The sequence below is a fragment of the Eleutherodactylus coqui genome, chromosome 6, assembly GCF_035609145.1.
Source record: "Eleutherodactylus coqui strain aEleCoq1 chromosome 6, aEleCoq1.hap1, whole genome shotgun sequence".
In the NCBI taxonomy this organism is placed as follows: Eukaryota; Metazoa; Chordata; class Amphibia; order Anura; family Eleutherodactylidae; genus Eleutherodactylus; species Eleutherodactylus coqui.
This window is the reverse complement of record NC_089842.1, coordinates 191899193-191927086: the sequence shown is the minus strand read 5'-3', so window position 1 is coordinate 191927086 and position 27894 is coordinate 191899193. Positions and strand designations below refer to the sequence as shown.

General features: G+C 45.5%; 1 protein-coding gene across 5 annotated transcripts; it reads left to right on the top strand.

Moving 5' to 3' along the window:
• Positions 1–2628: 2628 nt before the first annotated feature.
• ARHGAP11A (Rho GTPase activating protein 11A) lies at positions 2629–26274 on the top strand. Of its 5 annotated transcripts, none has more exons than XM_066608511.1 (13): positions 2629–3011; positions 8448–8518; positions 10340–10436; positions 10699–10955; positions 11973–12133; positions 12627–12770; positions 14727–14801; positions 19179–19349; positions 20501–20515; positions 20661–20772; positions 20857–20965; positions 22342–22464; positions 23949–24127. In XM_066608511.1, the coding sequence occupies exons 1-13, from the start codon at positions 2880–2882 to the stop codon at positions 23985–23987; spliced, it is 1506 nt and encodes a 501-aa protein (XP_066464608.1). In that variant the 5' UTR covers positions 2629–2879; the 3' UTR covers positions 23988–24127. The 5 variants fall into 5 exon arrangements, with proteins under 5 accessions (XP_066464608.1, XP_066464605.1, XP_066464603.1 ...); XM_066608506.1 differs by having other exon boundaries at positions 2641–3011; positions 22342–22474; positions 23949–26274; XM_066608508.1 differs by lacking the exon at positions 14727–14801 and having other exon boundaries at positions 2640–3011; positions 22342–22474; positions 23949–26274.
• The last annotated feature ends 1620 nt before the right edge of the window (positions 26275–27894 follow it).

Genomic DNA, 27894 nt, shown 5'->3' with positions numbered 1-27894 from the left:
CCCCCAGTGAAATCTCCAGGCTCTCGGCTAAGTTTTGTAGCCAGGAGCAGGGAAATTTTAAATTACCAGGACTTTTGCGCACGCGCCTGCCATATTGGCGACGGGCGCGTGTGCAGAAGCTGGGGTGAGGTCCGCGGATAAATCCGCGGGCCTTAGGTACGTCATTTCATCCTCCCTCATGGATATGATCCGTGGGGGGAGATGAAACGCAAGCTTTTTTTTACTTTTTAAAACTTTTTTTTTACTTTTTGCCCTTTTTTTTTTTTACTTTTTACCCCTTTTTTTATTTATTTTTTTTTACTTTACATGATCACTGTCATCCATTGGATGACAGTGATCATGTCCCCAGTGACAGCCCTCTGCTCTAGGCTACACATGGCAGCCAGGAGCAGAGCAATTTTAAATATCCCGGGGCTCGAGCCCCTCTGTGCACGCGCCCGATGTCAATCATCGGGCGCGCATGCGCAGACGGGGATTTCGGGTCCCGGGACATCGGGACATCGCAGAGGACCGGGGGTGAGTATTTTCACCTCCCCTCATGGATCCAATCCATGAGGGGAGGTGAAACTTTACTTTTCTTTTACTTTTTCAACTTTTTCGCGATCACCGCTATCCACTGGGCCCGGGGACCGCTCACAGTGGTCCCCGGTAACACCTCCTGGTTCCCGACTACCTTCAGGAGCCGGAAGCCAGGAGATTTTAAATTTGCCGGGGACACCCGGGCTTCTGCGCGTGCGCGTGACGTCATCGTCTGGCGCGCATGCGCAGAAGGCCGCCGGCAGGTCCAGATCTCCGGGGGACACCGCCGACAAGCCGTGTGAGTATTTTCAGCTGCCGTGATGGATCCGATCCATCATAGCAGCTGAATTACTACTTTTTTACACTGTTTTATTTACTTTTTTGCGATCAGCGCTATCCATTGCATAGCGCCGATCGCAATGCCAGGGGGGACTGCCCGTATCCTGGGATGACAGCTCCATGCTGTCGGCTACCTGCGGGCACCGACAGCATGGAGCTGTCACGTCCTCAGGCCAGTGGGCATTAATCCAAAGAGGATGCATAAAACTACGTCCTCTAGGATTAAGGCCCACTTTCTGAGGACGTAGTTTCCCAATGGGGCCGTCGATAAGGGGTTAAAGGGGTTGTATCTTTACATGAATTTTTTTTGTAACTGCTGGATGCGAAAAAAAATAAAGAAAGCATACTCAACTGTCTCGTCCCTCTTGGGACCCAACTGAGCAGCTCCCGCTGCATTATCCCTCTGCCAAGAGTTCAGGATGGCGACGCCGTGGCCGCCGATTGGCCTCAGCTGCCACCTGACTTCCGGCAGCCGTCCACAACTTGGAACGGGGCACTGGGTGCTGCTCAACTGGGTACTAGGTGGCAGACGACAGGTGAGCATACTTTTTTTTTTTTGTCTCATGCCCACCAGTCATAAAGTATACCAGGGTTAAAGGGCATGGAATGGGAATAAACATCAGAGTCTGCTGTCCTTGGTGGGGTGGTAAAACGGGGTTCCATCTCTTCTATACACTGCCTTTCACTAAGTTGCCTGGAGACCAGTGTCAGCAGAGGAAGTCACCCGAGAGTGCCTGATCATGTCGCTTTGGGAGTTTGGAATCACGAGGGGGCAGTGGTTTTCCCCTTTTCCTTCAGATCAGCGCTGCTGCTAGTATTGCCTGTTATGACAGTTTTAGGGCACTTTTACACTGGAAGATCGTTGGGGTGAAGCGCTATCAGTCATCCAAATGCTGACACAGGAGGGATGACGGCTCAGTGAATGGAGGCGGAGCGGGCCGGAGATCATTTCCAGTCGCCCGCCTCCATCCACAGTAAACAGATAGTTAGTTGTTCATAGATGAGCGACTGCCTGTTCACGCTGGGTGATCGGCGTTTCATTTTTATGCCTGCAGAAACGGAACGATGAACAATAAGCGCACACGAATTATATTGGCAGCATTTAGGGAACGTGCACACAGGCGAATCAAAAGTTGCGCTCGGTGGAACTTGCATTGGTCAGCACATAAACATCCTCTCCGTGTGTGCGGGAGATTGCATACTGACATATGCCGTTCTTGGACAAGCAGAGGACATGCTATGATATTTTTTTACTCTGACTATTCATCCAAGTAAGGCTGTTGTCACACGGTCAAGAAAATTGAGCATGATTTGTGCATTGTGAAACACACAGATCTCGCACGAATGCGAACTAAAAATCACACATAAAAAAAAACATGTCCGTACATCCATTCAAACGAACGGGTGCTACGTCAGTCTGAAAATTGGGTGGAAAAGTATTCCGTATCCTTCCACTGAACCATAATAGTACGTGTGCCTGTATCCTGCCGCTGAACGATTATTATTCAGGCTTCTGCCAGCTAGTGAGACTGTGAGGTAAGCCTCCTGCAGAGGCGGCAGGCCAGGACGCACTTTCCTCAGAGCTGTGGTTGCTCTCCTCACACGTCACAAGGCCGGCCTGCAACCATTACTGAAGGGCGCTTTTGTAGGCGCATCGCGTCACGTGACACTATAACGTTCAAAAGCCAATCACCTCCCCGGAAAGTTTTATTTTGTCCGGTCAGGCGCGCGGCGGGACAGCCCTGTTACCACGGAAACCTCGGGGGCCTGAGATTTGAACCAGCACTAACCAATGAAAACAAAGCAGCCAGGAGCGGGTAGAAAGGAAACGGAGCCGAGAGCGGACGGGCAGGGAGAGACCTCAGAGGGCAAAGCAAGTGAGACGGGCGGCGGCGGGGATAGCAGGTAACGGGTGTAGATGGAGTAGAGTGGCAGAGTGAGGCTGGACGGAGGACACAATAATCGTGGACACAGAAAGAGCAGTGTGAGGACCGTGTATAGGACGAGCAGGTACAGACAGGATGAAGCAGGCTCCCGAGTACCAGAACCTGGCCCGGCTGGTGGTCATCCAGCAGCTGCGCTCCTACGGCATTAAGATCAAACACTGGAACAGTAAACCGCGGCCGGAGCACGGGAGAGGAGGAGCAGCGGCTGTAAGTATAGGGGCTGTGGGATCACCAAACTGGGCGCCTTCACAGCAGCGTATTGTTACGGCGTACGCTCTGCCCATCTGACATAGGCTGGCGGAAACACACACATTGCGCAAAATAAAGATCGCAGCATTTTTGAGAATTCCGTGCGCGCTGAGATAGTGCCTGGTGATCAGTGGTCCGCAGCGAGTACGCAATGTCCTGATGCACATGCTGCGTGCTGTACAACTCTTACATGCGTGTGGCGATTTACCCTCGTATGCAGCCGCCCTAAGGCTGGGTTCCCATGGGGCATATTCTCGGCGGAAATCTCATGGTTTTGCTGCAGCGAAAAACCATGAGATTTCTGTTGGGAAAGCGCAGCGAAAAACCCGCGACACTTAGCCGCAGGCTTTGGAGCAGCTTGGCAGCATGCCTTTCCGTTGCGGCCAGCTCTCCCATAGAGGAGTGCGGCCACAACGGAAAGAAAAATGGACTTGCTGTGACCGGGGAATCCGCGCCACAGCACCAGCTAATGACGGCTTTGCCGCAATGGTTTCGACGTCCCCTGTGGACAAGATTTTTGACAAATCTCGTCTAAATGGCGAGCTAAGCTCGGGATTAGCGGCCGTGGGTGGATTTGCCGCAGCGAAATTCTACATGCCATTTTTTTGCGGCAAATCCGCCCTGTGTGAACCCAGTCTAAAAGAAAAACTATTGTTTGCACCCAATCGCAGTGCAGCATTCAACTCTGGTACAATGAAAGCTGCGCTGTGATTGGTTACTAGGGCCAACTAAGGTGCCCTCACATGAGCGTGTGCGTGTTTGCCTGCCTGATTGCTGAGTATTTGCAGTGCAAACTGTTTTTGTTTGTGCTCTGGTGTAGTTTACTGTACTATTTGGGCCCTTGATGGAGGTGGATTTGCGTGGCAAACAAATATGCACCCACTGAAATGGTTCCAGAAGTGTTCTTTCCCATGCACAATTATGCTGCTGTTGTATATGGCACGTGCCTTCCCCCCCCCCCCCCCCCCCCATTGACTTCTATAGGGACTTCGGGTGCACAAATGTGCAGAAAAAAGATTTTTTTTTGTTTGTCTCCATGTAAACAATCAGTGGGTTCTATTCTCTGCGTATTGCGGACGCAAATACGCCCCTTGTGAAGTGGGCATAGGTTTTGGGTTTTTTCCTCCTAGACGGTTTCATAAATCTGCCCCATTTCTGCCTATAACTTGCGTCACCCTTAGGGCTCATGTCCACGGGCGTTTTTGAACCGTGTATCACACCCTGTCAGAGTGAAAGTCCTCCGTATTTGTAAAATGGCACTAGTTTTTGCATTTGTCTGTAGACCTAAGCCCTTAGTTGTTGTATAGTGGCTCTGAGGGCTTGAATAATTGGCCATGTTTTTGTCCCATTTTGCCACCGTGAAAATCACGGCCTCTTGACAGGATGAATAAAACCATTGATTTTAATGGTTTAGTTTTCACTATCCTCATTCTCGCCCGCTGGTAGCTTCCGCCCCATCTTTTCTCACATGTAATACCTTATATAGTATTTTTGTAGATTTTTTTTTGTTTTGTTTTGTTTCCAAACTCGCGTGCAATAGAGAAGTGTTTAAATAATCCAAGAAAGTCTGGATTCATGCGTTAATACACTCCGTAGCGGTGAGCATACTGGCGTATGCGCCCGTGTATTTGTGCCCTAATTACTACAGTCACGTGCGCTCATTCTGCGTCTGTCGGCTATACGTTACATCTGACAGTTGCACGTGATCTCCCATACACAGCTGATGAAGTGCGTTACGTTTTTCGGCTTATGATAGAATGACTCGTCCCTGGGTGACTCCTGGTGTAGTACAGTGTGTGTCGCTGTCTTTACATCGCGCCTGGACTTGCATGGTTACACATTGTACGCGAGCCCTTCTACATAGAACCTGCCTTGTCAGCGGGCGGCATAAACCTTCACCTGTCACTGGCGACCATCCAAGGATTTTGCATATTCGAATAGAGGCGTTTTCTGAAATTTACAAATCACTGTCAACTCTTTGAAAAAAGCCTCTGATCAGGACGCCTTACCTGTGGGTGTGCCTCCTATAGCTTCATGCAGCAGAGCCGGGTGTGCGGTGCTGGTTCTTACAAACACTTGTGTGCAGACGGCCTTCATCTGCAGCCATACAGTCTGTTTTACAGGCTCCGTTGGACTCTACATCTCCCCTCGTACACATCTAGTCCGGTGGAGCCTGCCATAATTCTCTTGTCGTACTTGTATGAAATCCAACCAAAGGAGACCTCCACGTGCCTTTATCTGGAATAGGAGGCCTACAGAGCTTCTATGGAAGCCCCGTAAAGGCTCCATAGCATGTAGAGCTGCAAAACAGCTGTGCGCACAAGCCTTTTATCTTGAAGCCCATTTAGACACAACGATTATCGCTCAGAAGCCGCCGTTTGAGCGATGATCGTTGTGTGTAACTGCACTTACGTTGTGCAGTTTTCGTTAAGCCGTCGCTCATCGTATTCTTGTGATGAGCCTTATCAGGGATTTACAGCGGGATACAGCTGATACTATTGTTTCAGCTGTATACCGCTCCCTGATCATGGGCTGAGTATGAAGAACAGAGCGGTCCAGCTCTGTTCTTCATACCTGGCATGCAGTGCTCGGCTGTATAACAGCAGGGCGCTCCGTGCAGAAAACTGCTGGATGCAGAACACAAGCGGGGCCACCTCACTTGCCTTCTGCATCCTCCGCTCGGAACGCAAGGTGATTGCTCAACGTTTGAGTGATCACCTTGCGCTGTAAAAAGAACACAACGATTATCGCTCAATAATCACTCAAATGATTTTTTGAGCGATAATCTTTGTGTCTAAACCAGCCTTTAGGGAATGGGCCACTTTATGAGATGGGAGGCGTACGGGTTACGGTATGGGCCCATAGACTTGTACAGAGTCCTCTATGAAATGTGAAACCTGCCCCACTTGCCTGGATTGCAGAAGCAAGTGAGAGGAGAGATGGCAGCCGGACACATGGCAGCCACCCACTTGTGGCACTGGTGTACGGTCAGGCAGAAGCCGTGTTAGAATGTAAACGGACAGGCGCATGCACTAATACTACCAAGCATTTTGGCACATGAACTAGTGTTTTTTTTTTTTTTGACTATTCAAACTCTGCAATTTGGGGACAAAAAGCAGAAAGATAAAAAATCTATGTATGAGAAAGTCACTGACAGGACCGCCCATTGGACCTCCAAGCTTAGAAAGTGCAGAGATTAGAAGGTGTGAAATACAAGTTAGGCCCACACAGCCGTATGCATTGAGCCGGCCTATTGCCACGTAAGTCAGCGATATAGTACTGCGCATAACAGCGTATCTCACGCATGCCGACAGGCGCAGACTTCCTGTGTCTTTTTTTGTTTAAATTTCCTGTGCTGACGCTTCGTAACTGCATATGGCTGGCGTTTATTATGTCCCCGTAGAGAACAATGGTCTCATTTGCGTGCGTAATATGTGGCAAAATATAACATGCTGCATTCTTTTTTGTGCTCATGTATTACACATACACAATCATTATATGCAAGCGTGAGTGGAACAATACAAATCAATGGACTTTCATTGACGCCATTTACCGTGTATCATGTGTGCTTAATACGCAATGCTAATATGTTCGTGTGAGCCAGGCCTTAATGGTATGTAATACTGCATTTACCCTGAAGTGGACGCTGCAGCAGTAAGGTATAACTGATGACAGGCAGCAGGAGGGGCTTTTCCCTTTAAGGAGTCCCATGGCTGGAGTATTTGCTCATTCTACAAGTTTGCCCTTTGTACATTCAGTTCTTGGGTGAGACTGTACTCATACAGTATGCGTCCCGGGGATTTTGGGGAGAACTTTTAAACTGTGTATAGAGGCCTTCTAATGGCTGCACTGCTGATTGAAGTAGAGCCGCTGGGTAGACAATGTAACTTTTAGGGGTTTGGAAGATACATGTGATTTCCTCTCTCATGATGAGTGCACGAAGGTACGGTAACATCTGTTTCCTTCCATCCATACAAGAAGGTAGATGAAAGGAGATTGACCTTTACTTTTTTATTTGTATTTTCTAGGGCCGCTTTCACACGGGCGACAAAATCATGTGACTTTTGCCACGATGCGATGCTTTGTTGGCTCGCTGGCTTCTCGTTCTGTGTAAATTCTTCCCACTCAACGCTTCCCATAAGAGATAAAGCGCTGAGCGAGAAGTGGATGAAAAGCCAGTTTAATGCCCACGGCCATATTTGCACTGCGGGATCCAGAGTGAGCGTTCGCCTCCAGATTCTGCAGCAAATACCGTATTTTTCGCTTCATAAGACGCACTTTTTCCGCCTCCAAAGCGGGGGGGGGGGGGGGGAGTTCCTGCGTCTTATAAAGCGAATGTGGCGAAAATTCGTTACGATCGCCATTTTTAGCGCGGACGCGATTGCGCGTTAAATTCGCGATCGCGTGAACAAATGTGCGATCAGTTAGAAGATTTCTCTCCTCCTGTCAAAAAAAAATAAATCAGTACTCCCCTCCCCCGGCGTTCTGCGGCACTGCTGCAGGCTGTCGCTCCCTCCTGGTCTCCGGCAGAGCATTGCTTTCTGGACGCAGGGCTCCTCCAGAAAGCTAATACTGTGATTCACTAACACGCCGTCAGCCAATCACAGCCATTCAATGACATCATTGAATGGCTGTGATTGGCTAACACACGTGCGCCTTCAGCCAATCACAGTATTAGCTTTCTGGAGGTGGGGATTTCAAGCCCTGCGTCCAGAAAGCAATGCTCTGCCGGGGACCAGGAAATAGCGACAGCCTGCAGCAGTGCCGCAGAACGCCGGGAAGGTGAGTACTGATTTCCCCCCCCCCCCCCCCCCCTATTTTCCCGCTCTAAAACGGGGGTGCGTCTTATAGACCGGTGCATCTTATAAGGCGAAAAATACGGTACTCCCCATAGAACATGCAAGTAAAATGCTTTTCCATGCCCATGAGCGGAAAATCAACTGCAATTTTTCCACTCGTGGGGCAAAATCACAGCATGCCATATTCTAGTGCAAGCCTCACATGGACAGCTTCCACGTCCCAGTGCGAGTCATGGTGGATCCGCGTAATCACCGGCACGTCTCTCTGCACTGCACAAGTGCGGCGACGCGCTAGCTAGCACATCTGGGGAGCAGAGAGAGAAGCCAACTGACAGGTACGCGGGATCAGTGCCAGGGCACAATGTCGGATTCCGCTGCTAGATTTTGCAGTCGGAATCAGACCTGGCCGTGGGCATGAGGCCTTAATACCCTGCACGAGCGCTAATGACCTTAGCTGTGATGTCAGCGCTCGTGTAGTTGTTTAAAAGACTGTCAACCTGTGTAAAAGGACCTTTACAGAGTTGCGTCAGTAAGTTTAACTACTTTATCTTGTTTGGTGTTCAGTATCAATAACTTTGTTTCTGTTTTTCTTTAGGGTAAGGTCTTTGGAGTGCCTCTTCATACCCTGCCACAGCTGAGTGTTCCAGCGTATGGATATATACCAGCGTGAGTGAATTATTTTCTCTCGTGTTCATAAGTAGGGTGATTGTGGGATTTTTTTTCTTCTTCGTGTCCATAATTTATAATATCCTGCTTGAAGAATTAGCTGACAGTCAAATTGTAGCTCCAGCAAGGCAATTGTAGGATGCACAGGCCAATCCTTTGTGTTGCGGTGTAATGGTGTGCTCAGTGCAGTATTCGGAGAAGTAACAGTTGGCCAGCATCTAATAAGTTTCCACACATATAGCACACAAAGCTTCAACCCACGTGCTTGATAAAGACCCCTTTGTGCGTCAGTCTTCTGTTGTGTGTCAGTGATAATTGGGACTTTAATCACCCCTTTAATCACCACTGAACAAGAACCTCATGATTCTCGTTTGCCTAAACAAATGAGCCGGTGACGTCATTACCAGTTCGTTAACGCTCATGCAGCCTGTTTAGAAAGGGAATCGTGAAATTCTCGTTCATTTCTTGTTCAGTGTTTCACATTCCTATGTGAATTCCTGAATCATTCGTGTTTAAACACAATGAGAAGCCGGCGATAATCTTTAGGGCAGAACTATTCTCGTTCGCCATTCAGTCGTTGGCTCGCGTTTAAACTGAATGATTATCGTTCATTTGAGTGATTTTTGGATGATTATCTTTGTCTAAACACATCTGCTGTTGGACCTTATTAATAATCATTGTAGCTATCCTCTTTACTACTACATTTTAAAGGGATTTTCAAAGTTAATGATTTTATATAGCTTTAGTCGCCCGTGGCCAAAACTATATAATAAATATCCTCACTGTGGCAGCAGTCCAGTGCCACGGCCTCTGACAGGTAAGAAAAGACACGGTGATGTCCCATAAACCTTTCACATGGGCTTCTTCAGTAGATGCCCCATTCAGGTTTAGGGGATGTCACTGAGGACGTCCCTGTCTGGCCTCCTATTGGCTGCAGCAGTCATGTGGGTAAACAATCCATGTGACCGCTGAAGCGCTTGTAAACAGGAGACTGCAGCGATTGGTGGTAGGGAGCAGCGGGAGATGAGTATTGTATTTTTATATATGCCTGACTACATTATAGTAAGGTTCTTTCTTCCTAAAATTTGTGTATTACAGCCCAATAAATATAGTAATACATGGATGATTTGGAGCCAGCAAAGTGAGACATTGCTTTTTAGCACCTCTTCACTGAGGCCGCTTTCACAGAGGCTACAATATTGCACGTTTTTTCTGGCTATGCAACAACGCTATAAAACACGTTTGTGAAACCCATGCTTTTCAATGGTTTCCTTCACATTAGCGATGTTTTCACTGATGCTATGTTGTGAGGGGAAAAAAAACATGGCATGTCCTATCTTTCTGCGATGTGCTTTTTTTAAAGCGCTGCGGAATAAGTTGGCGCTATACAAATAAAGATTATTATTTTATTATTATTTAAAAAATCTCTCATGTCTCCCTATGGAGCCTCCTTGTTTATGGCATTGCATCACACAAACTTGCGATTTTCGTGTAATGCAATACAATTTTAACATTAGAAACTCCTATTGCGATAAAACAAAATGCTCAACTTTATCGAGGGCGGCAGCGGTGCGAGACTATCCTCAAGAAAAAGCATCACTAACTCAAAAAAATCACTGAGACAAAGCTGCAATATCGTGTCGCTTGTGTGAAAGAGGCCTTAGGCTCATAGAAGGAGATCAATAGTAGGACGCCCCTCCCGCCATGCATAGTGAAAAATGTGGAGTGAATGCGGCCGAAGAATTGGTGATTCTTAATTAGGGAAGTTTTTTGCTTTACTGTAATAACTAAAATATGGACTGTACTTTCTGTCTGCACCAGGTTTCTTGTTGGGGCATGCAACTACTTGGAGGATCATGGTCACACCGAAGGACTGTTTAGGAAGTCTGGATCAGTTGTGAGGCAGAAACTTCTAAAGGTAGGCCCAGCTCCTCGTACTACGTGGTTAGGTTTACTGTATCGTTATTTCTGTCTTTACCTTGATTTTCATGAAAAAAACTAATGTAATGCCTGTAAATAAAGAATTGTTCATAAAAAACACTAATGCCAACTGCTATTCTAGTGTTGGGGGATGTCCTGGATGGCACTGTATGCCTGGTCTATACGTATAGGGGCACCAAACCTTGTATCAGTAGGTGATCAGTAAAACATGTTTGTGTTTCCCCTGTGGCTTTTCATAGGCAATGCTGGAAAAAGGAGAAGATGATCTTTCAGAAGCTCCTCCTTGTGATGTTGCTAGCATCTTCAAGCAGTTTTTCAGGGAATTGCCAGATCCTATACTGCCTGCAGATCTCCAGGGCGCTTTGTTCAAGGCCCAGAATTTGGGAAGTGATGAGGAAAGGACTTCTGCAACTATGCTCATCTCCTGCCTAATGCCTGATCAGACAGTATCCATCTTGCGATACTTTTTCAACTTTCTGCATTCTGTGTCTATGAGGTGTGTAAAAGCATTGTTAAAGGGGTTGTCCCGCGAAAGCAAGTGGGGGTATACACTTCTGTATGGCCATATTAATGCACTTTGTAATATACATCGTGCATTAAATATGAGCCATCCAGAAGTTATTCACTTACCTGCTCCGTTGCTGGCGTCCCCGTCTCCATGGAGTCGTCTAATTTCAGCGTCTAATCTCCCGATTAGACGCGCTTGCGCAGTCCGGTCTTCTCCCTTCTGAATGGGGCCGCTCGTGCCGGAGAGCTGCTCCTCGTAGCTCCGCCCCGTCATGTGTGCCGATTCCAGCCAATCAGGAGGCTGGAATCGGCAATGGAACGCACAGAGCCCACGGTGCACCATGGGAGAAGACCTGCGGTCCACCGTGGGTGAAGATCCCGGCGGCCATCTTAGCAAGGTAAGTAAGAAGTCGCCGCAGCGCGGGGATTCGGGTAAGTACTATCCGTTTTTTTTTTTTTGTTTTTTTTTTACCCCTGCATCGGGTTTGTCTCGCGCCGAACGGGGGGCCTATTGAGAGAAAAAAAAAAACCCCGTTTCAGCGCGGGACAACCCCTTTAATAATAAAGGTGATTGCGTCATGTGTCTAATTAAAGGGGTCATCCATATCCAATCGGTGGAACTGATGCCCCGGACACCTGCCGATCAGTTGTTTGAAGAGGCAGTGGCCACTTCACTATATACCAGGCACAGCATCTTACATTTCGTAGTGGCTGTAGTTGGTATAGCAGCTCAAGCCCATTGACTTGCATAGGGCTGAGTTGCTTAAAGGCCACATGACCAATGAACGTGATGTCGCCCACCTGAAAGTCTTAACATCTTCAAATACCTGATTGGTTGTGGTTTTTGGAAATGCATGATCTGTCCTGAAGATAGTTTACATCTTTCAACACATTCCATAGCACTGTAAATAACTTATCACCGCTCACTGTCCCCAGTCGGCCTCACAATCTTATGTTTTTGGAGTTGCTCTATTTGGTAACTAATAATGTGTTGCTTTCCCTGCAGATGTGACTCAAATAGAATGAACAGCAATAACTTGGCAGTGATATTTGCTCCTAACTTACTGCATTCTGAGGACAGCGAGAAGATATCTTCCAGTACCGAAAAGAAGCTTCGTATTCAAGCAGCAATTGTGAAAACTCTTATCGACCATTCAGCAGACATTGGTGAGATCCTACACTGACAGCAGGAGACTGTTGTACTATGGTCACTGTCAGCAGCATCCTGCTAACTTACTCAGGGCACGTTGAGCTTCCCTCTGCTGCCCTGCAGTATCTTCCGATCGGCTTTGCTGCTATCCGCTGACATTTGTGCCAAGTTAGGCCCCATTTTCATAAGAGGATTTCGGTCACGGTTTTGCAGCAGTATTCACTATAACCAGGAGTGGATCCAAAATATGGAAGAGGTGATATCTTTCCACTACATTTTTTTCTCTGCAGGTTCCATTTGTGGTTTCGGCTCACACATATTGATGCAAAATACTGTACTGAATAATGTGACCATAAGACAACCTGACATGTCTATATTGTCAGCAGTGTGGCTTTCTGCATTGCACAGCGGTAGACACCTCTATATGAAGCACTTGTACCGCACTGGTATACTGTCAATGAACCATGCTCCACTTGTTTATTTGTCACCTTGATAACTTTTTTACCCCAGGTTGTGTACCTGATTTCCTTCTTGAAAAGATTCCAGCCATGCTGGGAGTGGATATGCGGGCAGATACTCCTGGAGCTGATGCTTATGAAGACGATGTGGAGTCTCCTGGGGAGCAGAAGAGGAGGAGGCGGAGAAGTGTTGGAGGTATTCTTTGAAGAATGGATGTTGTATGTCATAAACAGAGAAGATAATTTAGCTATACGACAACAAAATGCACTTTTTCTCCAAACATTCGTCTTTTATAACTATGACTAAAACGTATGCTCTTCTGTTTGTGTATACATTGTGGTAGTTATATCTTGTCTGTAGTAACAGGAAATGCCTTATTTAAGCATTAATTTGGAGCATTAGTTTTTTTTTTCTTTTTCAAATATGTTGCATCTATTCTATAAAAAGCTTCTTTACTATTAGTTGCAGTGTAGTATATATTTATGTTGCAGAAGCATACTGTCAGTGCTTAGGCAGACCAATTGCTCATTAATTAGTTTGCAGCGTCTGAATCTAAACGAGTGTTCTGTTACTGATAACAAATGGGTATCTTGAAAATGGTGACTAGCTGAAACAAAATGTGTAAGGCTGGACCTGTATTTAATCTGTATGCAGATGGTCCATATGGTTCGCCGTCGGACATGTGCAGTACAGATTCTTTATTTTTTTTCCAACGCTAGGTGATGATGCAGATTACGTGACCTTTCCGCAATGTCAGTTGCGGAAGGGCTGCGGATTGGACTGTTTCCATTGATGTCACTGGAAGCGATCTGCACAAAAATAGAAGATGCCACAATTTAATTTTTTTTTCTTTTTCTTGCGTGAGCAGACATGCGAAATGTTCTATTTCTGTTTATGGATGTGGAATGCCGCATATTGTTTGCGTGAGTGACTATCGCGCATTCTGCAATCGAAATCCAGTCCTGTGAGACCGGCCTTATTCATAGAACTTTTCTTTTATGCAGCATTTTGGCTTTATTTACATAAAACTTAAAAACTCCTGTTAAGGGTCCCTGAAGCTGAACAGTTGTCACAGCAGTAATGGCTCATGTACGTTTACACAGAAGGGAGGTTAACTCAGTAAATAAAGGTGGAACGGGTCAGAGAACGATGCAGCTGCCTGCCTCCACTCACTGTATACAGGTCGTCGTTAATAAATAATGGCCTGTTAACACGTGACTTTAGTTTGATTTTTATGCCTTCAAAAACTGAATGACAAATAAGTTCTCATGTGGCATTCAGTTGCTGCCGGTATGTACACTAAATGATTATAGTTCAGATTCACGTGATGTAGCAAGAATCTGAATGATTATTATTCAGTGTAAAAGGGCCCTGAGTCAGTATTTTGCATTCCCATTACTGTCGGTTGGCTCTTTTGAGTATTATCTGTGTTAGGCCTCACTTACACGGATTCCTGGGCAGGCGTCCACCTCTGGTTTCCACAGCAATAACCCTCCATAGCATGCTATGGAAAAAGATTCTTCATGCACACGAGCGGAACCCAATTCCAGTTTCTGCTCGCGGACGAAAAATCGCAGCATGCGATTAATGAACTTTCAGGGCCAACATTTGTTTTTGCTTGTTCGGCTCAGTCATAAGAACCAATGAAAATTATAGTACGTGTAGACCAAATTTAAAATTAATAAGTCGTTTTACACATACAGATTATTGGGCCCAAACTTTCCTCTGAACGCTTATTCGCCCAATGCTCGATCGCTCATCTGATCATTCCATTTCAGTGAGCGCATAGAAATGCTGATTAGCGGTACATCTCACTATGTGAACCTGGAGATGCACAGCTGGCCTATAGGGATGAATGATTGCACTTGCAACCATTTATCCCCATATGCTGATTTCAGCCGCTGTAAAAGAAGATGAAAAGAGTTTTTATTAATGTTTGTTAGCTTGGGCTGAGAACTCTGCTCCTCTAAAAGGACTTTAGTAGAGGGCACACTGCAGGCTTTAATTTGTGAATCATAGGTTTGCCTGTTTTTTTTTGCTGAGTGTTTATAGTCTTCTGTCAAGCTTTGTGCTGCTTTTAATCAGTGTAAGCCCATTCTGTGCGGCACCTGCATTTATGGAAGAATACTTAGTTTATATCTTGCATTTCAGATTTTGTTAGTGGAGCATTGAATAAACTTAAAACTAATAGAACACCTTCCTCTACTCCTCAGACAGACAGGACTGGTAGGTAACTGCTGGTAATATGTAGGATGCTGGCTGCTTGCATTTTAGAACTGGCTATACAAAATAAAAGATTCAAATGCACTGCTCAAAAAAGTTAAGGGAACACCTAAATCACGCATCAGATTTTCATAAACTATAGATTCTAGTGGGAAATCTTTACTGATGAAAATTGTGTAATTCATTGACAACAAAATTACGTCAGTGGAAACCAAAACCATCAACCGATCGAGAGCTAGAATCCAAATCCTCCAGCAAATCAATTTGTGTTAATTTCATCACAGTAAAAAGAGAAAAGCCAGATACTGTGTGAGATAGTAGAACTAAATGTTACTGAGGAACAAAATAATCTTGTAGATAATGGCTAGCGAGAAGAACTGTTACCGCAGGCTTTCAAGACTACTCGGGTCTCTTCCATCAGGTATGAATTTAAAGGAATTATTCTAGAATTACAAGTGATCTGTGAAGAGAATGAGACACCAATAGCTGACATGCCAAATCTGGTGCACTCTGGTGGATGCCAGTTGAGCTGCATAGTACTGGGCTGTGGACACAGGTCCCACTACAGGACATCTGACCCTCATGACACCCTCATGGGGTTTGTCTGTGAGTTTCGTCAGAAACCTGCAGAAGTCATTTTGCGGTGCTCTTCCAATGTTTCTTCTGTTTCTCCTTACACAAAGGAGTGAATACCAGTCCTGGTACTGGGTTGATGTCTTGCTACAACCCTATCCAGCGCTCATCGTGTAACGCCCGTGTGTCCTGTTATCTTTTTCATGCTGTTTGAGAGACACCGCAAATCTTCTTGTGACGCCAGGTATGCATGTAGCATTCTGGATAAGCATGTCTACCTGTGCAACGTAATTAGGTTGCAGGTATCGCCTCATGCTGTCAGTAGTTAGGACAGTAGAAAAGAATCAGTCAGGAAAGATAAGGAGAGCATAAGGCCCCCTGTCCACGGGCGTTGCAAAGTCCTGCGGCAGATCGCCGCCGCCCAGGAGCATGTGCCGCCGCGGAATCTCTGCCGGTCAGCCCTGTCTGATAGATAGGCTGGCCGTGGAGAATCGGGGCAATTCGCAGCATGCTGCAAATTGCCCGCCGCGAGCGGAGAATCGCAATGATTCTCTACTCGTGGACAGGGGCCGGCGCTTTCCATTGCAATGCGAATACACGTCCGTGGACAGGGGGCCTAACTGTGGCCAATACTTGCAAAACCATTCTGTTTTTGCTGTTCTGCTGTCACCTCTCCAGCGCACCTGTAGCCACTTCCATTTGCACCAAAGCAGGTAAAGCTGATTCACAACCGCTTATGCTTCCTTACTGGGCAGGCTGATATCCCTAAAGATTAAAAGTTTGAACATGCTGTTCATTCTGTGTCTTATAGAGAAGGAGTTGAGCAAATTGTATCTAGTTTTGTGGAAAAAATTTAGTATATCTTATAATTTATTCATATAAATCTCTGCTTGTTCTTAACTGAACAGTCCAATGGGTGGTCCTATCAACGACTGACAGTGATCTGTGTAAGGGCTTATTCAGATGGGCATATATCGGTCGGGTTTTCACGCCTGGCCGATATGCGCTGCCCCTCTCTGCAAGGGGGGGAGACGGGACGGGGAACTAGTGCTCTGAGCTCCTGCCCCCTCCCCGCCCCTCGCCACTGTTTTCAATGGGAGGGATGGGGACGGAGCTACGTTCCACCCCCGCCCATTGCAAACAGTGGCCGGGGGCGGGAGCTCGGTGCACTAGCTCTCGTCCCACCTCCTCCCCTTGCAGGGAGGGGCAGCATATATCCGGGCATGAAAACCCGACCAATATATGCCCATCTGAATAAGCCCTTAGACTGTGCATACAGAAGTAGCTGTCATTCACTAATAGGACCGCCCATTGGACTGTTCAGCTCAGAACAAGCAGAGATTTAATGGAATAAATCACGAGTTATACTGAAGCTTTCCCTACAAAGCTACTGTATATATCAATCTTCTCAACTCCTGCTCTGTAACCTGATGTCTGCAGAATGGACAGCATTTTTTTAATGCAATCACCTTTTTATTGAATAACAAATATAGACACTAGATAAAGGAAGGTATGCAGGTCTCTGTGAAAAATACAATGCTTATACAGTGTGAGATAAAATAAACCAACTGGATAAACACAGAAATAAAGGATTAATGGGATGAAGGGTGTGGTTACTCCCAAACTAGTGTACTGTAAACAAGCTGACATGCAAGAGATGAAAAGGTTGTTTCTGCATATTTCCTAGTAAGGAGGAGTATGTTGGTTTTAGGAGTATGAAATTGTAGTGGAGTGAGAGGAAGAGTGTCAAAGGGAATATATCACAGTTACTGGTGTATCTTGTCTCCACTGGAGCAAAGGGTGAAGACATGGGTTGGCTAGGTGCAGTTATAGGGGAGGGGGCATGTCACACCCCTAACAGTGTATTGGATGTTGCACACACAGCATGTAACATCCCGGCTGTCAGCATCTGAGTTCCCGAGGTCCCAGCTGCTCCCCACACAGAGTAATCAGCACCCCTCCGCCGCACATAGCATGTCAGGTCGCAGCTGTGAACTTGTCAGGTGTGGCATGTGTGTACCCCTAATGGCTGTATTCCGCCCCCTCAGACAGCATGTTAGGTGCCGGCTGATCTTTGGCGGTGGCGCCACTCCTGAGGCCCCCGTGCCATCGTTTCCCCAGCCGCCTGACTGCTGTCATTCACCTCGGTGCTCTGCCTTGTCCCGTCGGCGCTCCTGTGCTGGCCTTCTCTCCGCCGTTGTGCTGTAGTCCTTCTGCAGCACCGCTTTACAGGGGCATGCTAGCACCATGGCTTGATGGATGCAGCTGCTGAAGACAGGATCTCCTCTGCTCCGGTCCCAATAACAAGTTGGTTTGGACATCTCCAGCCAAGGTAGCAGCACAGGGAAGCTCTGGGGCCTCTGTACCCTAGAACAGAACGTCAGCCAATCCGCTGCTTTGGGGACCGTTACAAGGCGTTACCTGTCACTCTGCAGGCCTCCACCCATATTTCTGGTGGAGGCAAGGATACATCAGTACCTGTATCACCTAAAGTAGGTGACCCGTTGAGTCGGGATGTAAGTTTTATATTTACCTTCCCTGTCATTCCCTTTCCCATCCCAGTGTGGGTGCTGACACCCGATGCTGAATACATTAAGCACTGCTACGTAGTCTGCCCATTTTAATCTTATAGTGGCGGACTACATGGTGGCGCTGCTCTGTGCATGTAGTATTGGCTTTCAGCGCTCACATCGGGGGAACAATGGGTCAGCTTAATTTATAGGGCTTAAAAAAAGTGACAGACTACAGGAGACTTTCAGTATGTTCAAGCTGAAAAGTTCTCTTAAAGTGACGTGAAGTTATAGTGTGGTGCTTAAAGGGGTTGTCCCGCGCCGAAACGGGTTTTTTTTTTTTTCAACCCCCCCCCCGTTCGGCGCGAGACAACCCCGATGCAGGGAGGTAAAGAAAGCTCACCGGAGCGCTTACCTTAATCCCCGCGCTCCGGTGACTTCTCTACTCACCGCTGAAGATGGCCTCTTCCTCCGTGGACCGCAGCTCTTCTGTGCGGTCCACTGCCGATTCCAGCCTCCTGATTGGCTGGAATCGGCACGTGACGGGGCGGAGCTACACGGAGCTACACGGAGCCCCATAGAAGACTGCAGAAGACCCGGACTGCGCAAGCGCGGCTAATTTGGCCATCGGAGGCCAAAAATTAGTCGGCTCCATGGAGACGAGGACGCCAGCAACGGAGCAGGTAAGTATAAAACTTTTTATAACTTCTGTATGGCTCATAATTAATGCACAATGTACATTACAAAGTGCATTATTATGGCCATACAGAAGTGTATAGACCCACTTGCTGCCTCGGGACATCTCCTTTAAGTGTTCCCTTATTTTTGGAGCAGTGTACATTTTATAAAGCATTTTCTATCATTTAATCCCTCACTGCAATCATGCATGTTTAGTCATATTTACATATTTACCTAAAATGGTTTTATGTTGAAAAATCCCTCTAAAATGCTGGCCACTGGTGAGAGACACACAGATGAGTCAGGGGGGTTTCAAGTCTACGTCAGAACCTCCCAGCCGGAGGTTCCATCGCAGATGCAGCTGCAAATACCGGAAGAAACAATGCTGCGAAACCTCCTTGAATCCATGGTGATGGAATAAGGGAGTACATTTTACTTACAGCTTGAACGCTTTGCATAGAAAATGCTTTTACTTGCTTTCTAATGACTCTTCTAATGACCCATGTGAGTGAGGCCTGCTTCTAACATTGTGGCTAATTGCTGATATTTTTGTAATGTATACATGTTCCCTAAATTCCGTAGTGCATATTTGGAGACCCTTGTATTCTGGTCTTTCCAGTTCTGAGTTCTATGGTAACTCCGGTAATCCTTACACCAAGTGTTAAAAGAAAACTGCCTCTAGATTCTGCTCTGGGAATATCTACTAAGAAGAGGAAATCCATTAAACAGAACTTGGCTTTTGAACTGCTTCCAAGCAGTCTGTTCAGTGGAGCTTCATCTCCAGCCTCTGGTGAATATTACCATTTTCCTATATTATTGTAACCGTGTTTTGTAACAAGTTGCTCTTAAAGTGGATTCAGTAGTTAGTGCGAATGGCTCCATCAGTGTTACTGTCTAACGTGATGCAGGTTAAAACATGAAGTGTCATCTCAGTGGTGCCTATGGGCTAGGCTGGCCATTGATTAAAGCCAAATCCATCGGTCACAGTTCTGAACAAGACTGAACTGATGAGAAAATAACACTAAAGTTGTACATCCAGAATTTGTATATATTCTTAATATTGCATAACAAATATTTAGATGGCCGCAGGTCTATAGTTCATAGCTTTGTTGCATTGCCTATAGGGCATCACAGAAGCTGCAGTTTGTAATCGATTGTAGTGGGGCTTAAACTTTTTCTACTGTGACCTCAGCAGTGGACAAAATGTCATTTTTTTTCCCCCCTGAACTCCGTTTAAGGGCTTATTCCCACGAGCATATTCATGGCCAGCCGATATACGCTTCCAAACACTACAGCAGTCGGAGCAAAGTCTTTGCAGCACGAGTGGTTAATATGTGATCACACCTGTCAAAACTGCATCTCCAACGGCGCCTCCCAGAGCTGGAGAATCGCTGGATTAGAGGATATGTTATAACACTTAGATATTAAGCCTGGGTTCTCACACGCCGGATTCCCGGCGGAAATATCGCGGTTTGGCCGCAGCGAAAAACCGCGAGATTTCTGCCGGGAGAAGCGCTGCTTCAAAACCTGCGGCACGTAGCCGTGGGTTTTGAAGCTGCCCGGCTGCTCGCTCTTGCGCTGCGGCTGGCGCTCCCAAAGAGGTGAGCACGGCCGCAGCGGAGGAAGAGAAAGAATCAGCATGCTGCGGCTGGCTAATCCGCGCCACAGTGCCAGCCTTGTCGCGGCAGATTTGCTGTCCCGTGTGGACAAGATTTCTGAGAAATCTCGCCCACATGGCTGGCTAATCCCGGGATTAGCGGCCGCATGCGAATTTACCGCGGCGAAATTCCGGACGACATTTCCGCTGCAAATCCGCCCCGTGTGAACCCAGCCTAACACAGATGCATTAGAATGAAATAAGGCTGGTTTATGCTTTGGTATAATTTATGGCTCCTTCCTATAACAACTGAACATATTCATGGTCTCATTTTTTTTTTTTAGAGGCCCATCGAAAAAGTAAGGAACAGTCTGGTTGGTTATGGTCAACTGCACCATTTATTTTTTGGCACTTGGTTTTAAGAAATCCATCAATGCCACTTTGGCATTTGGCACATCCTTAAGTTTCACTCTTTCTATTCCTTTTTCTATTCGTCCCATTTAGCTCTGGCTGATGGAAGCCCCTGTGTTTCTTTTGAAGCATCAGACTCCTCTTTTTCACCATCAGCCAGCAAGTTAAGGCGAAGCAAGAGGCGAGAAAACCGGAAAGTGCACAGGTAATTCTTTGTAATGGCTATGTTGTCAAACTTTTTTTAGGTTTACAAAAAAGCATTTATTGTATGTTCCTGCATTACTTCCAGAGTGGACTCGGGGAAAACTGGCTGCTTCTCTCCTAAAATAAGTCGGGCAGAGCTGGTGCGCCGGTCGCTTCGTCTAAGATTCAGTCTGGGGAAAAGTAGCAAGGATTTGGTAGGTGTACATGGAAAGCTGCTGTTCATATAGCTCTGCTCAAATCTTTTACTTATTGGCTTATAGTTGACCCTTTCACATGGCCCAATTGTCAGGAGAAGGAATCTTCGGAGGACCTTTTTTACCTTCGAATCGGGCAGTGTAAAAGAACCTTTTTGCTTGTAGTATTAAAACTGTATTCCCATCGTAGATATTAATGACATATCTGCAAGATGTGCCATAAATGTTTTATAGATTTCTTATTGATGTGGGTTACTCCTCTGAGGTTCACAGTTATGTCAGGAACAGGGGTCCCAGAGGGTATTGCATCCAGGCAGAGAATGAAGAGATGAAGCCATCCCTTTATTCATTCTTCGCCTGGATGGGCTAGTAGTTGCCTCACCATGTAGGTGGGGTGACCCCGTTCTCAACATAGGCATAGGATAGAGGTGGGACCTGCATCTATAATACAATATTGGGCAGATTTATCAAATAATTTACACCAAACAAATAGCCTTGTTTTGCACCAGACTTTTAAAAAGTGGCCAGGGCTCACCGGAAGGGGGTGGGACCTCCAACAGCTTGTTAATGTGACTATAATTTATGCCAGAAAGTGACTTAAATTATAATAGAAATCTATGTCTGCTTACATGGGAACTAGAGTTCTTAAATTGTTAAGAGTTATGTGCCTCTTAACAAATCTGGCATAGCTTAACTCCAGCATCCTGCTGATTTAAGACTTATGTATGAAACGTCAGTCTTAGTAAATCGCCCATCTTTCTCTGATAGGAGTAACCACTAAGACTGTACACATAATTGTACACTTCCTTCAACCCCCCCCCCCCCCTTCTTGTTTTGCTCTTGAATGGGGTTCTAGAGTTGTATGGATGAATGACTTGCACTTTGGGGGTATATATTAGAAACGTGCACTCTGCTCTGATTCTGATATCTGTGGCACAATTGAGTAACCATATAGTGCCTCTTAAATTACTATGTAATGTGGAGGATGCAGATTATTTGCACTGTATAAAACCTTTTTAATGTTCACACTAAATGCTCTTGTGAATAGGGTCTGTCTAGTGTCTGTCCCTACTTAGTCCAGTGCCAGCACTGATTGGACAGTGTCTGATTAGAAATAATGGGTAATAATACATTGTGAGTTCTGTGTGCCGCACAAATGCACGGAACGCTCACACTTTACTTAGCCATGTAAATGCAGCCTTAAACAGGCACTAGAACCCCATATATGATACATGGATAATGATTAGGTGTCTTAATTGCTTGTACTGCAATAAAACTAATGTCTTTTTATTACATCTTGCTGAACAGGTTGTCTTTTTATGAATCTTTCCAAAAAAGAGAGAAACTTCTTATACTGTGTTTATTATTTCCTCCAGAGCGTTGGATTTTCTTCCAGTAGTCGATCCCAAAATATTGGCTGGAGACTTGCAAAATCCCAAGAACTTAATATTTCTGCTAACAAGACAGATATTGTTTCTTCACCAGTTGACAGTCCATTTGTAAGTACAGGTAAGAGATGGGCGCCTCAATCCAGGTTTAGTGTCAGCAGTAACAAGGTGCAATCATGTGAAGTATTGTGAACTTGCAAATAGAGCCGTCATTATAAAAAAAAAAAATGTTCCGGTACAAAAATATGAAATAAATTATTGTAGACCTAATAAAGGATGTTGCAGGAATAAGAGTTAATGTAGAGAAGAACCTATTGGTTTTACAACATACCAGTTTATTATTGCCTTCTTTCACCTCCTATGCCTTTACCACGGCTCAGTTTAGTTAAATGTCAAGTGGTATTCTCTACGTTCTTCACAGTACAGCATCACCTCTCACTGCAACGTGCAGCCAAAGTATAATAGTCTTCTGTGTTCCTGGAACTTATCTAGAATAAATGGACCTATGGAATAGTGCTGGGTTCACTGAATTCTTGGATAAACCTATATAAATGTATGAGCCTAAGGCCGAATGCTCACGGACGAATTATCGCTGCAGAATTCATGATCAGACACCCACCGGGAATTCCGCAGTAATGTCTGTCCATAGACATGGTGTGGTAAACTATTCTCCCCAGCCCATGACCAGAAATCAATTGCGATTTTTCTGCTCACGGGGAAGAATCGCAGCATGTTCTATTCTGTGCGGAAAATGACGTGGACGGCTTCCTTTATAGTCAATGGAAGCCGTCAGTCCCGTAATACTTCTGCAGTGAGCACTGTGAAGTACCGCAAAAATCCGCGTCACAGCCCCTTGCTGCACTGCGCATGCTCGCTGGCTGAGACACAGCGGATCCAGAGAGGTGAGTATAGAGTCACTGGGGGACGCCGGGTCTGATTCTGCTGCAATATTTTGCAGGTGGAATCTGACCCGGCCGTGGGCATGAGGCCTTAGCAGCAACATTGTTTGCTGTGCTGTATTGTGTTAATAAGATTAATATTACCTTATTAATAAGACCTCATGTGAACGTTTGCGGCACTCACCCACAGTGATGTGGAGAGTGAATGCAGTGGCACCACTCCTTTCATCTTCAATGGGGCTGAATGAGATAGCTGAGCACTTGTACTCAGCTACTTCCATCAGCTCCATTGAAATGAATGGAGTGGCGCCACTGCATTCACTCTCCACATCACTGTGGGTGAGTGCCGCAAACGTTCACAAAAATTACACGCTGATACCTCACTCTATCAGTGCCCACATGAAGATGATCATTATTGCAGGCAGTGTGGGCATCCAAGAACGTTGCTTCATATGTTTTGGGACTGCCCACGCGTAAAGCCTTTCTGGTTAGAAGTATACAACAGACTGTATACTGCATCAGTTGGGATCTCAGCCGTAGACCTGCACCGATCAGACTTTTATCACCTGTCCTGTGGATAGGCGAGAAGTCTGTTTTTGGAATAGCTTCTTCAAATTTAATATTGACAAAAAGTAAACTCTTGTAGATCTTTTCACCACAGTTAATGGCGTTGTTCTTCTTTCTGGTTCTTCACAGGCTCAAAAACAATATGCAAATCAGAAGAAAACTTACTAACCCCTAAAATATCTGACTCCTCTAGTCATCGAATGTCTTGGACTGGACCTCATCCTGTTAGTGAGTTGTGTGACAAAGAGACCCCTATAAGCGGGTACCTCTGTGCTGGAAACTGCTATTCTGAGCCTGTCCTGGTTACTGAAAAGCCCCCGGCCATGCCCAAGCAGCTGATATCTCTGACAGCAAGATCTGAAGAGAGTCAGAATTCCTCCCTCTGTGAGGAAGGTCAGTGTGAAGCGCATAGCACCGTACAGAAAATCACAAAGGCATTTACAGAATCCGGGAATGATCTTCACGCCATTGTTGAATGTTCAAAGTGTGCAGGAGTAGAAAACAATCCTGACCCCATCTTCGATCCTCTTATTAATGCCGCAGTTCAGGATTCCAGTCTAGACAATGAGCTTCATGCTGTTAAAGGTAAGTCTGCATCCGAGGAAGAGAATAGTCTTGTTGAGAAGGAATCGAGTACACAGGATGCCGGCTTGGATGGAATCTCTCAAGCTTCAGAGGCTCTACTGAAGATTGTGGAGGAAAATGACGGTATCGGTGACAGAGTATTTGCACAATGGACAGAGGGAAGCGTCACGGAAGAACTTGGTGTCTTAGTTAAGCCTTTGTGTTCAGTCACTAGCAATGCACATGACGCACTGCCAGTATCAGAGCCTATACTGCAGAAGGCTGTGTCTATCCAAACTATGTATTTGGCTTCTCAGGATCCTCTTCCTAAGCCTCATCGTAGAAGCAGCAGGGTGTCTGACCATATTCAGCACTTCAATAAACTTTGCCTAAACGATCACAGTTCTGTCAAAAAAATGAAGTCTCCTATTAAATTCGAGCGCACACCGGTACGCCAATCTGTCCGCCGCATAAATTCCATGTCTGGAGTGAAAAAACAAGTGGAGAACAGTCAGAAGGAAAACGCTACCAGCTCCCCAATGGTAAAAGCCGTTAGCTATGATGGATCGCTGTCATCTGAAATGTTCTTAGCTGATGAAGGCAATCATGAATCTATTTATTCCTTTCGAGGAAACTTTAGGATTCCAAATCATCCTATAATCGGCTCCCTTAATAGCCCCGCAAATCCACAAAAAACTGTGTTGGAGGATTTGACCAATCAGAATACATCTCGACCTTCCTGCAAGAAATCTGATCGCTCTTCTAGTGCACCCAGTAATAACAAGAGACGCATCCTGTCTGGGAGGGAACATAGTCGCTACCGAGGATCACCAAAGAACCCCATAGCAAGAGTAACTTTCCTGCGAGCTACCAAGCCTTTAGACTTATAAGGCTGGCTTCAAGCTGTGTTTACATGCGTGATAACATGAAAGCTAATGGACTTGGAACACTGTTATTTTTTTTACATCTCTATCAGAAGCACCTTGCACATTTGGTAAGACACTGTTTGGAACAGTTTTTGGAATTTATGTCTCCAGTAATATTTGGGAGCCGGTAAAAGCGGATATTGACCATCCATTCTATTCTGGTCATGAATAACTTTGACGCAGTTGAAGACAGATTAGATTTTGTTTCCATGCTCCTGAGCTTTATCTTTCCCTCGTAGGTTGTTGTGTATGACCGGACCATCTGTCTGCTGTTTGAGAACAAAAGAGATGAAAAACTTGAAGTATGCTCGTCACGATTGATCTCTTTATAATCTACTGTATACACGGGTAATGCGGCTGATTCAGCTTTTTTGGGAGACCTATATTCAAAGTGTTAAACTGACTTTTAGTTCGTTTTATATTCTAGTGTGAGGTTTCGTTTTATTTTTTGTTTCAATGGTTCGATTCAGGTCTTAATGGTTTTTTTTTTTTTAGTAATTATTTTAATGCTCTATTTAGAAAAGATTACAGCAAATTGTCTTACCTTGATCTTGGGTGTTTTTGTATGGCAGATCGCACCCGGAGGTGTTTACGGTCTTTTTGAAAGTTTTAACTGTAAATGGCAAACTATTTAAAATAAGTAGGTCGGAACAGAATGCTGGGTTAATGCAGAGAATAGTAAGATTGTATAGTCACTTATTTATTGCTTACTGAAGTTATTCTACCTTTTCCCCACAAAGCAGCTTTAATATTGGAAATCTAGAGGTTTAAGTAGCCAAGCTCATGTCACAGATTCACCCGTATGGGATCCTTAATAGAGATGAGCGAGCACGCTCAGATAAGCCAGTTACTATAGCGAGCCTTGCTCTTCTCGAGTGACTGCATTCTTGTCCAAGCAGGCTCGAGGGTGAGAGAGAGATCTCTCTCACTGTATCCCCCCTCCTGAGCCTGCTCGGACAAGAATGCAGTTACTCGAGAAGAGCAAGGCTCGCTATAGTAACTGGCTTATCCGAGCGTGCTCGCTCATCTCTAATCCTTACCATCTTAAATACAACTTATAGTGTCATTAAAATGTTTTACACTCATGTAAAGTACTAAACTGTGTTTGATGTTTGTAACTACTGATACTTTTTAGTAGTGATTGTGGTCTATTGCATAAGATTTTACCACCTAGGTCTTGCCGTGGTCTTAGGGAGCACCTAGTAGGTACATATGAGTATTGCTACTTCCATCTGTATGGATTCGGGGCCAGACTCGGCCGCAGCTCTTGTAGTACATTGTGTAATATATTTTAATGTGGTGTTTTACATTATTTTTTTTATGATCCGAAACAAACTTATTCCTCAGGATTTCTGACTTATTACTGAGCAGGAACTTAGTTGTTGCTTTGTACTAATATTTCTGTGAATAGACTGTACAATAGTTACATTTTTGGTCTTTGTTAACCTGTACTGATTGTGATGAAATGTCATTGTCAGCTGTAACTTAGACTCGATGACAAAATAAATTTTCTGCAGAGGACATTTTATTTGCTTCACTTGCAGGAAAACCATTCTCCAAAGACAAGATCCGGGCAGGCATACGTTAAATTTAGGTGTGGGGGCTATTTTGCATAGGCATTGCTTTGGTCCTCTTAACGAGTGCCGATTGACAATAAAGCATGTTGATCAGCGCTTATTACTGCTATTCACATGTGGCAGAGGATCACTAGTATAGGGAGGAACAATAGTTAATACGATCGCTTGTCCCCATACGGAGTGTATTCGTCAGCAGCACATCTCATGTACGTGGGGAGATGTGCTGCCAATGAGCGAGCAACCTTTTTTTTTTTTCTTCTTTTTTTTTGATGATTGGGCAAATGGCAGTTTGTGCCCAATCACCGTATGAGGGCCTTTAATTGGGTCTGCATAAATCCTATCTTGTGTAGAGACTAGCTCCTGGGGTTTGGAGCCAGTAATAACTGTTGTGCCAGGTCTGCACTACAACCATGAATATTCGATACTGGCTTTGTACAACACTTTGTTCTGTACCACAGTCTTCTGTATAGGGCGCCCCATGGTTAGGTGGTCACCCCTTCCCCTCAGTAGTTAAAAATGTCACATTACCCCACATTTCTCCACTTCCAAGTATGCAGGAGGGCCAGCCTTTATACCCACCATGAAGTCATATTTAAATAGTTAATTCTTGAAGTTGGTATGTTGGAAACAGGAAAAATGGACAAGTGTAAGGATCTGAGTGACAAAAGGGTCAAATTGCGATGCCTAGACAACTGGGTCTGAGCATCTATAAAAAGGTCTTGGGGGGACCTCCTGCTGTTTGGTAGTTAATACTAAATGTGAACTAGTGAAGAACGGTCATGGGCGTCCAAGACTCATAGGTCCCCAAATTAATCCCATGTTAATGTGATTGAGCATCTGTAGGATGCTCTGGGAAAAAATGATTTTGACCCATGGAAGATGCTCCTCACGACTTACCTCTGGTGCCAGATACAACAGGGCACCTTCAGAGATTTTCTGGAGTCCAGGTCTCAATGCATAAGAGCTGGTTTGGCAGCCCGAGAGGACCTACACAATATTAGGCAAGTG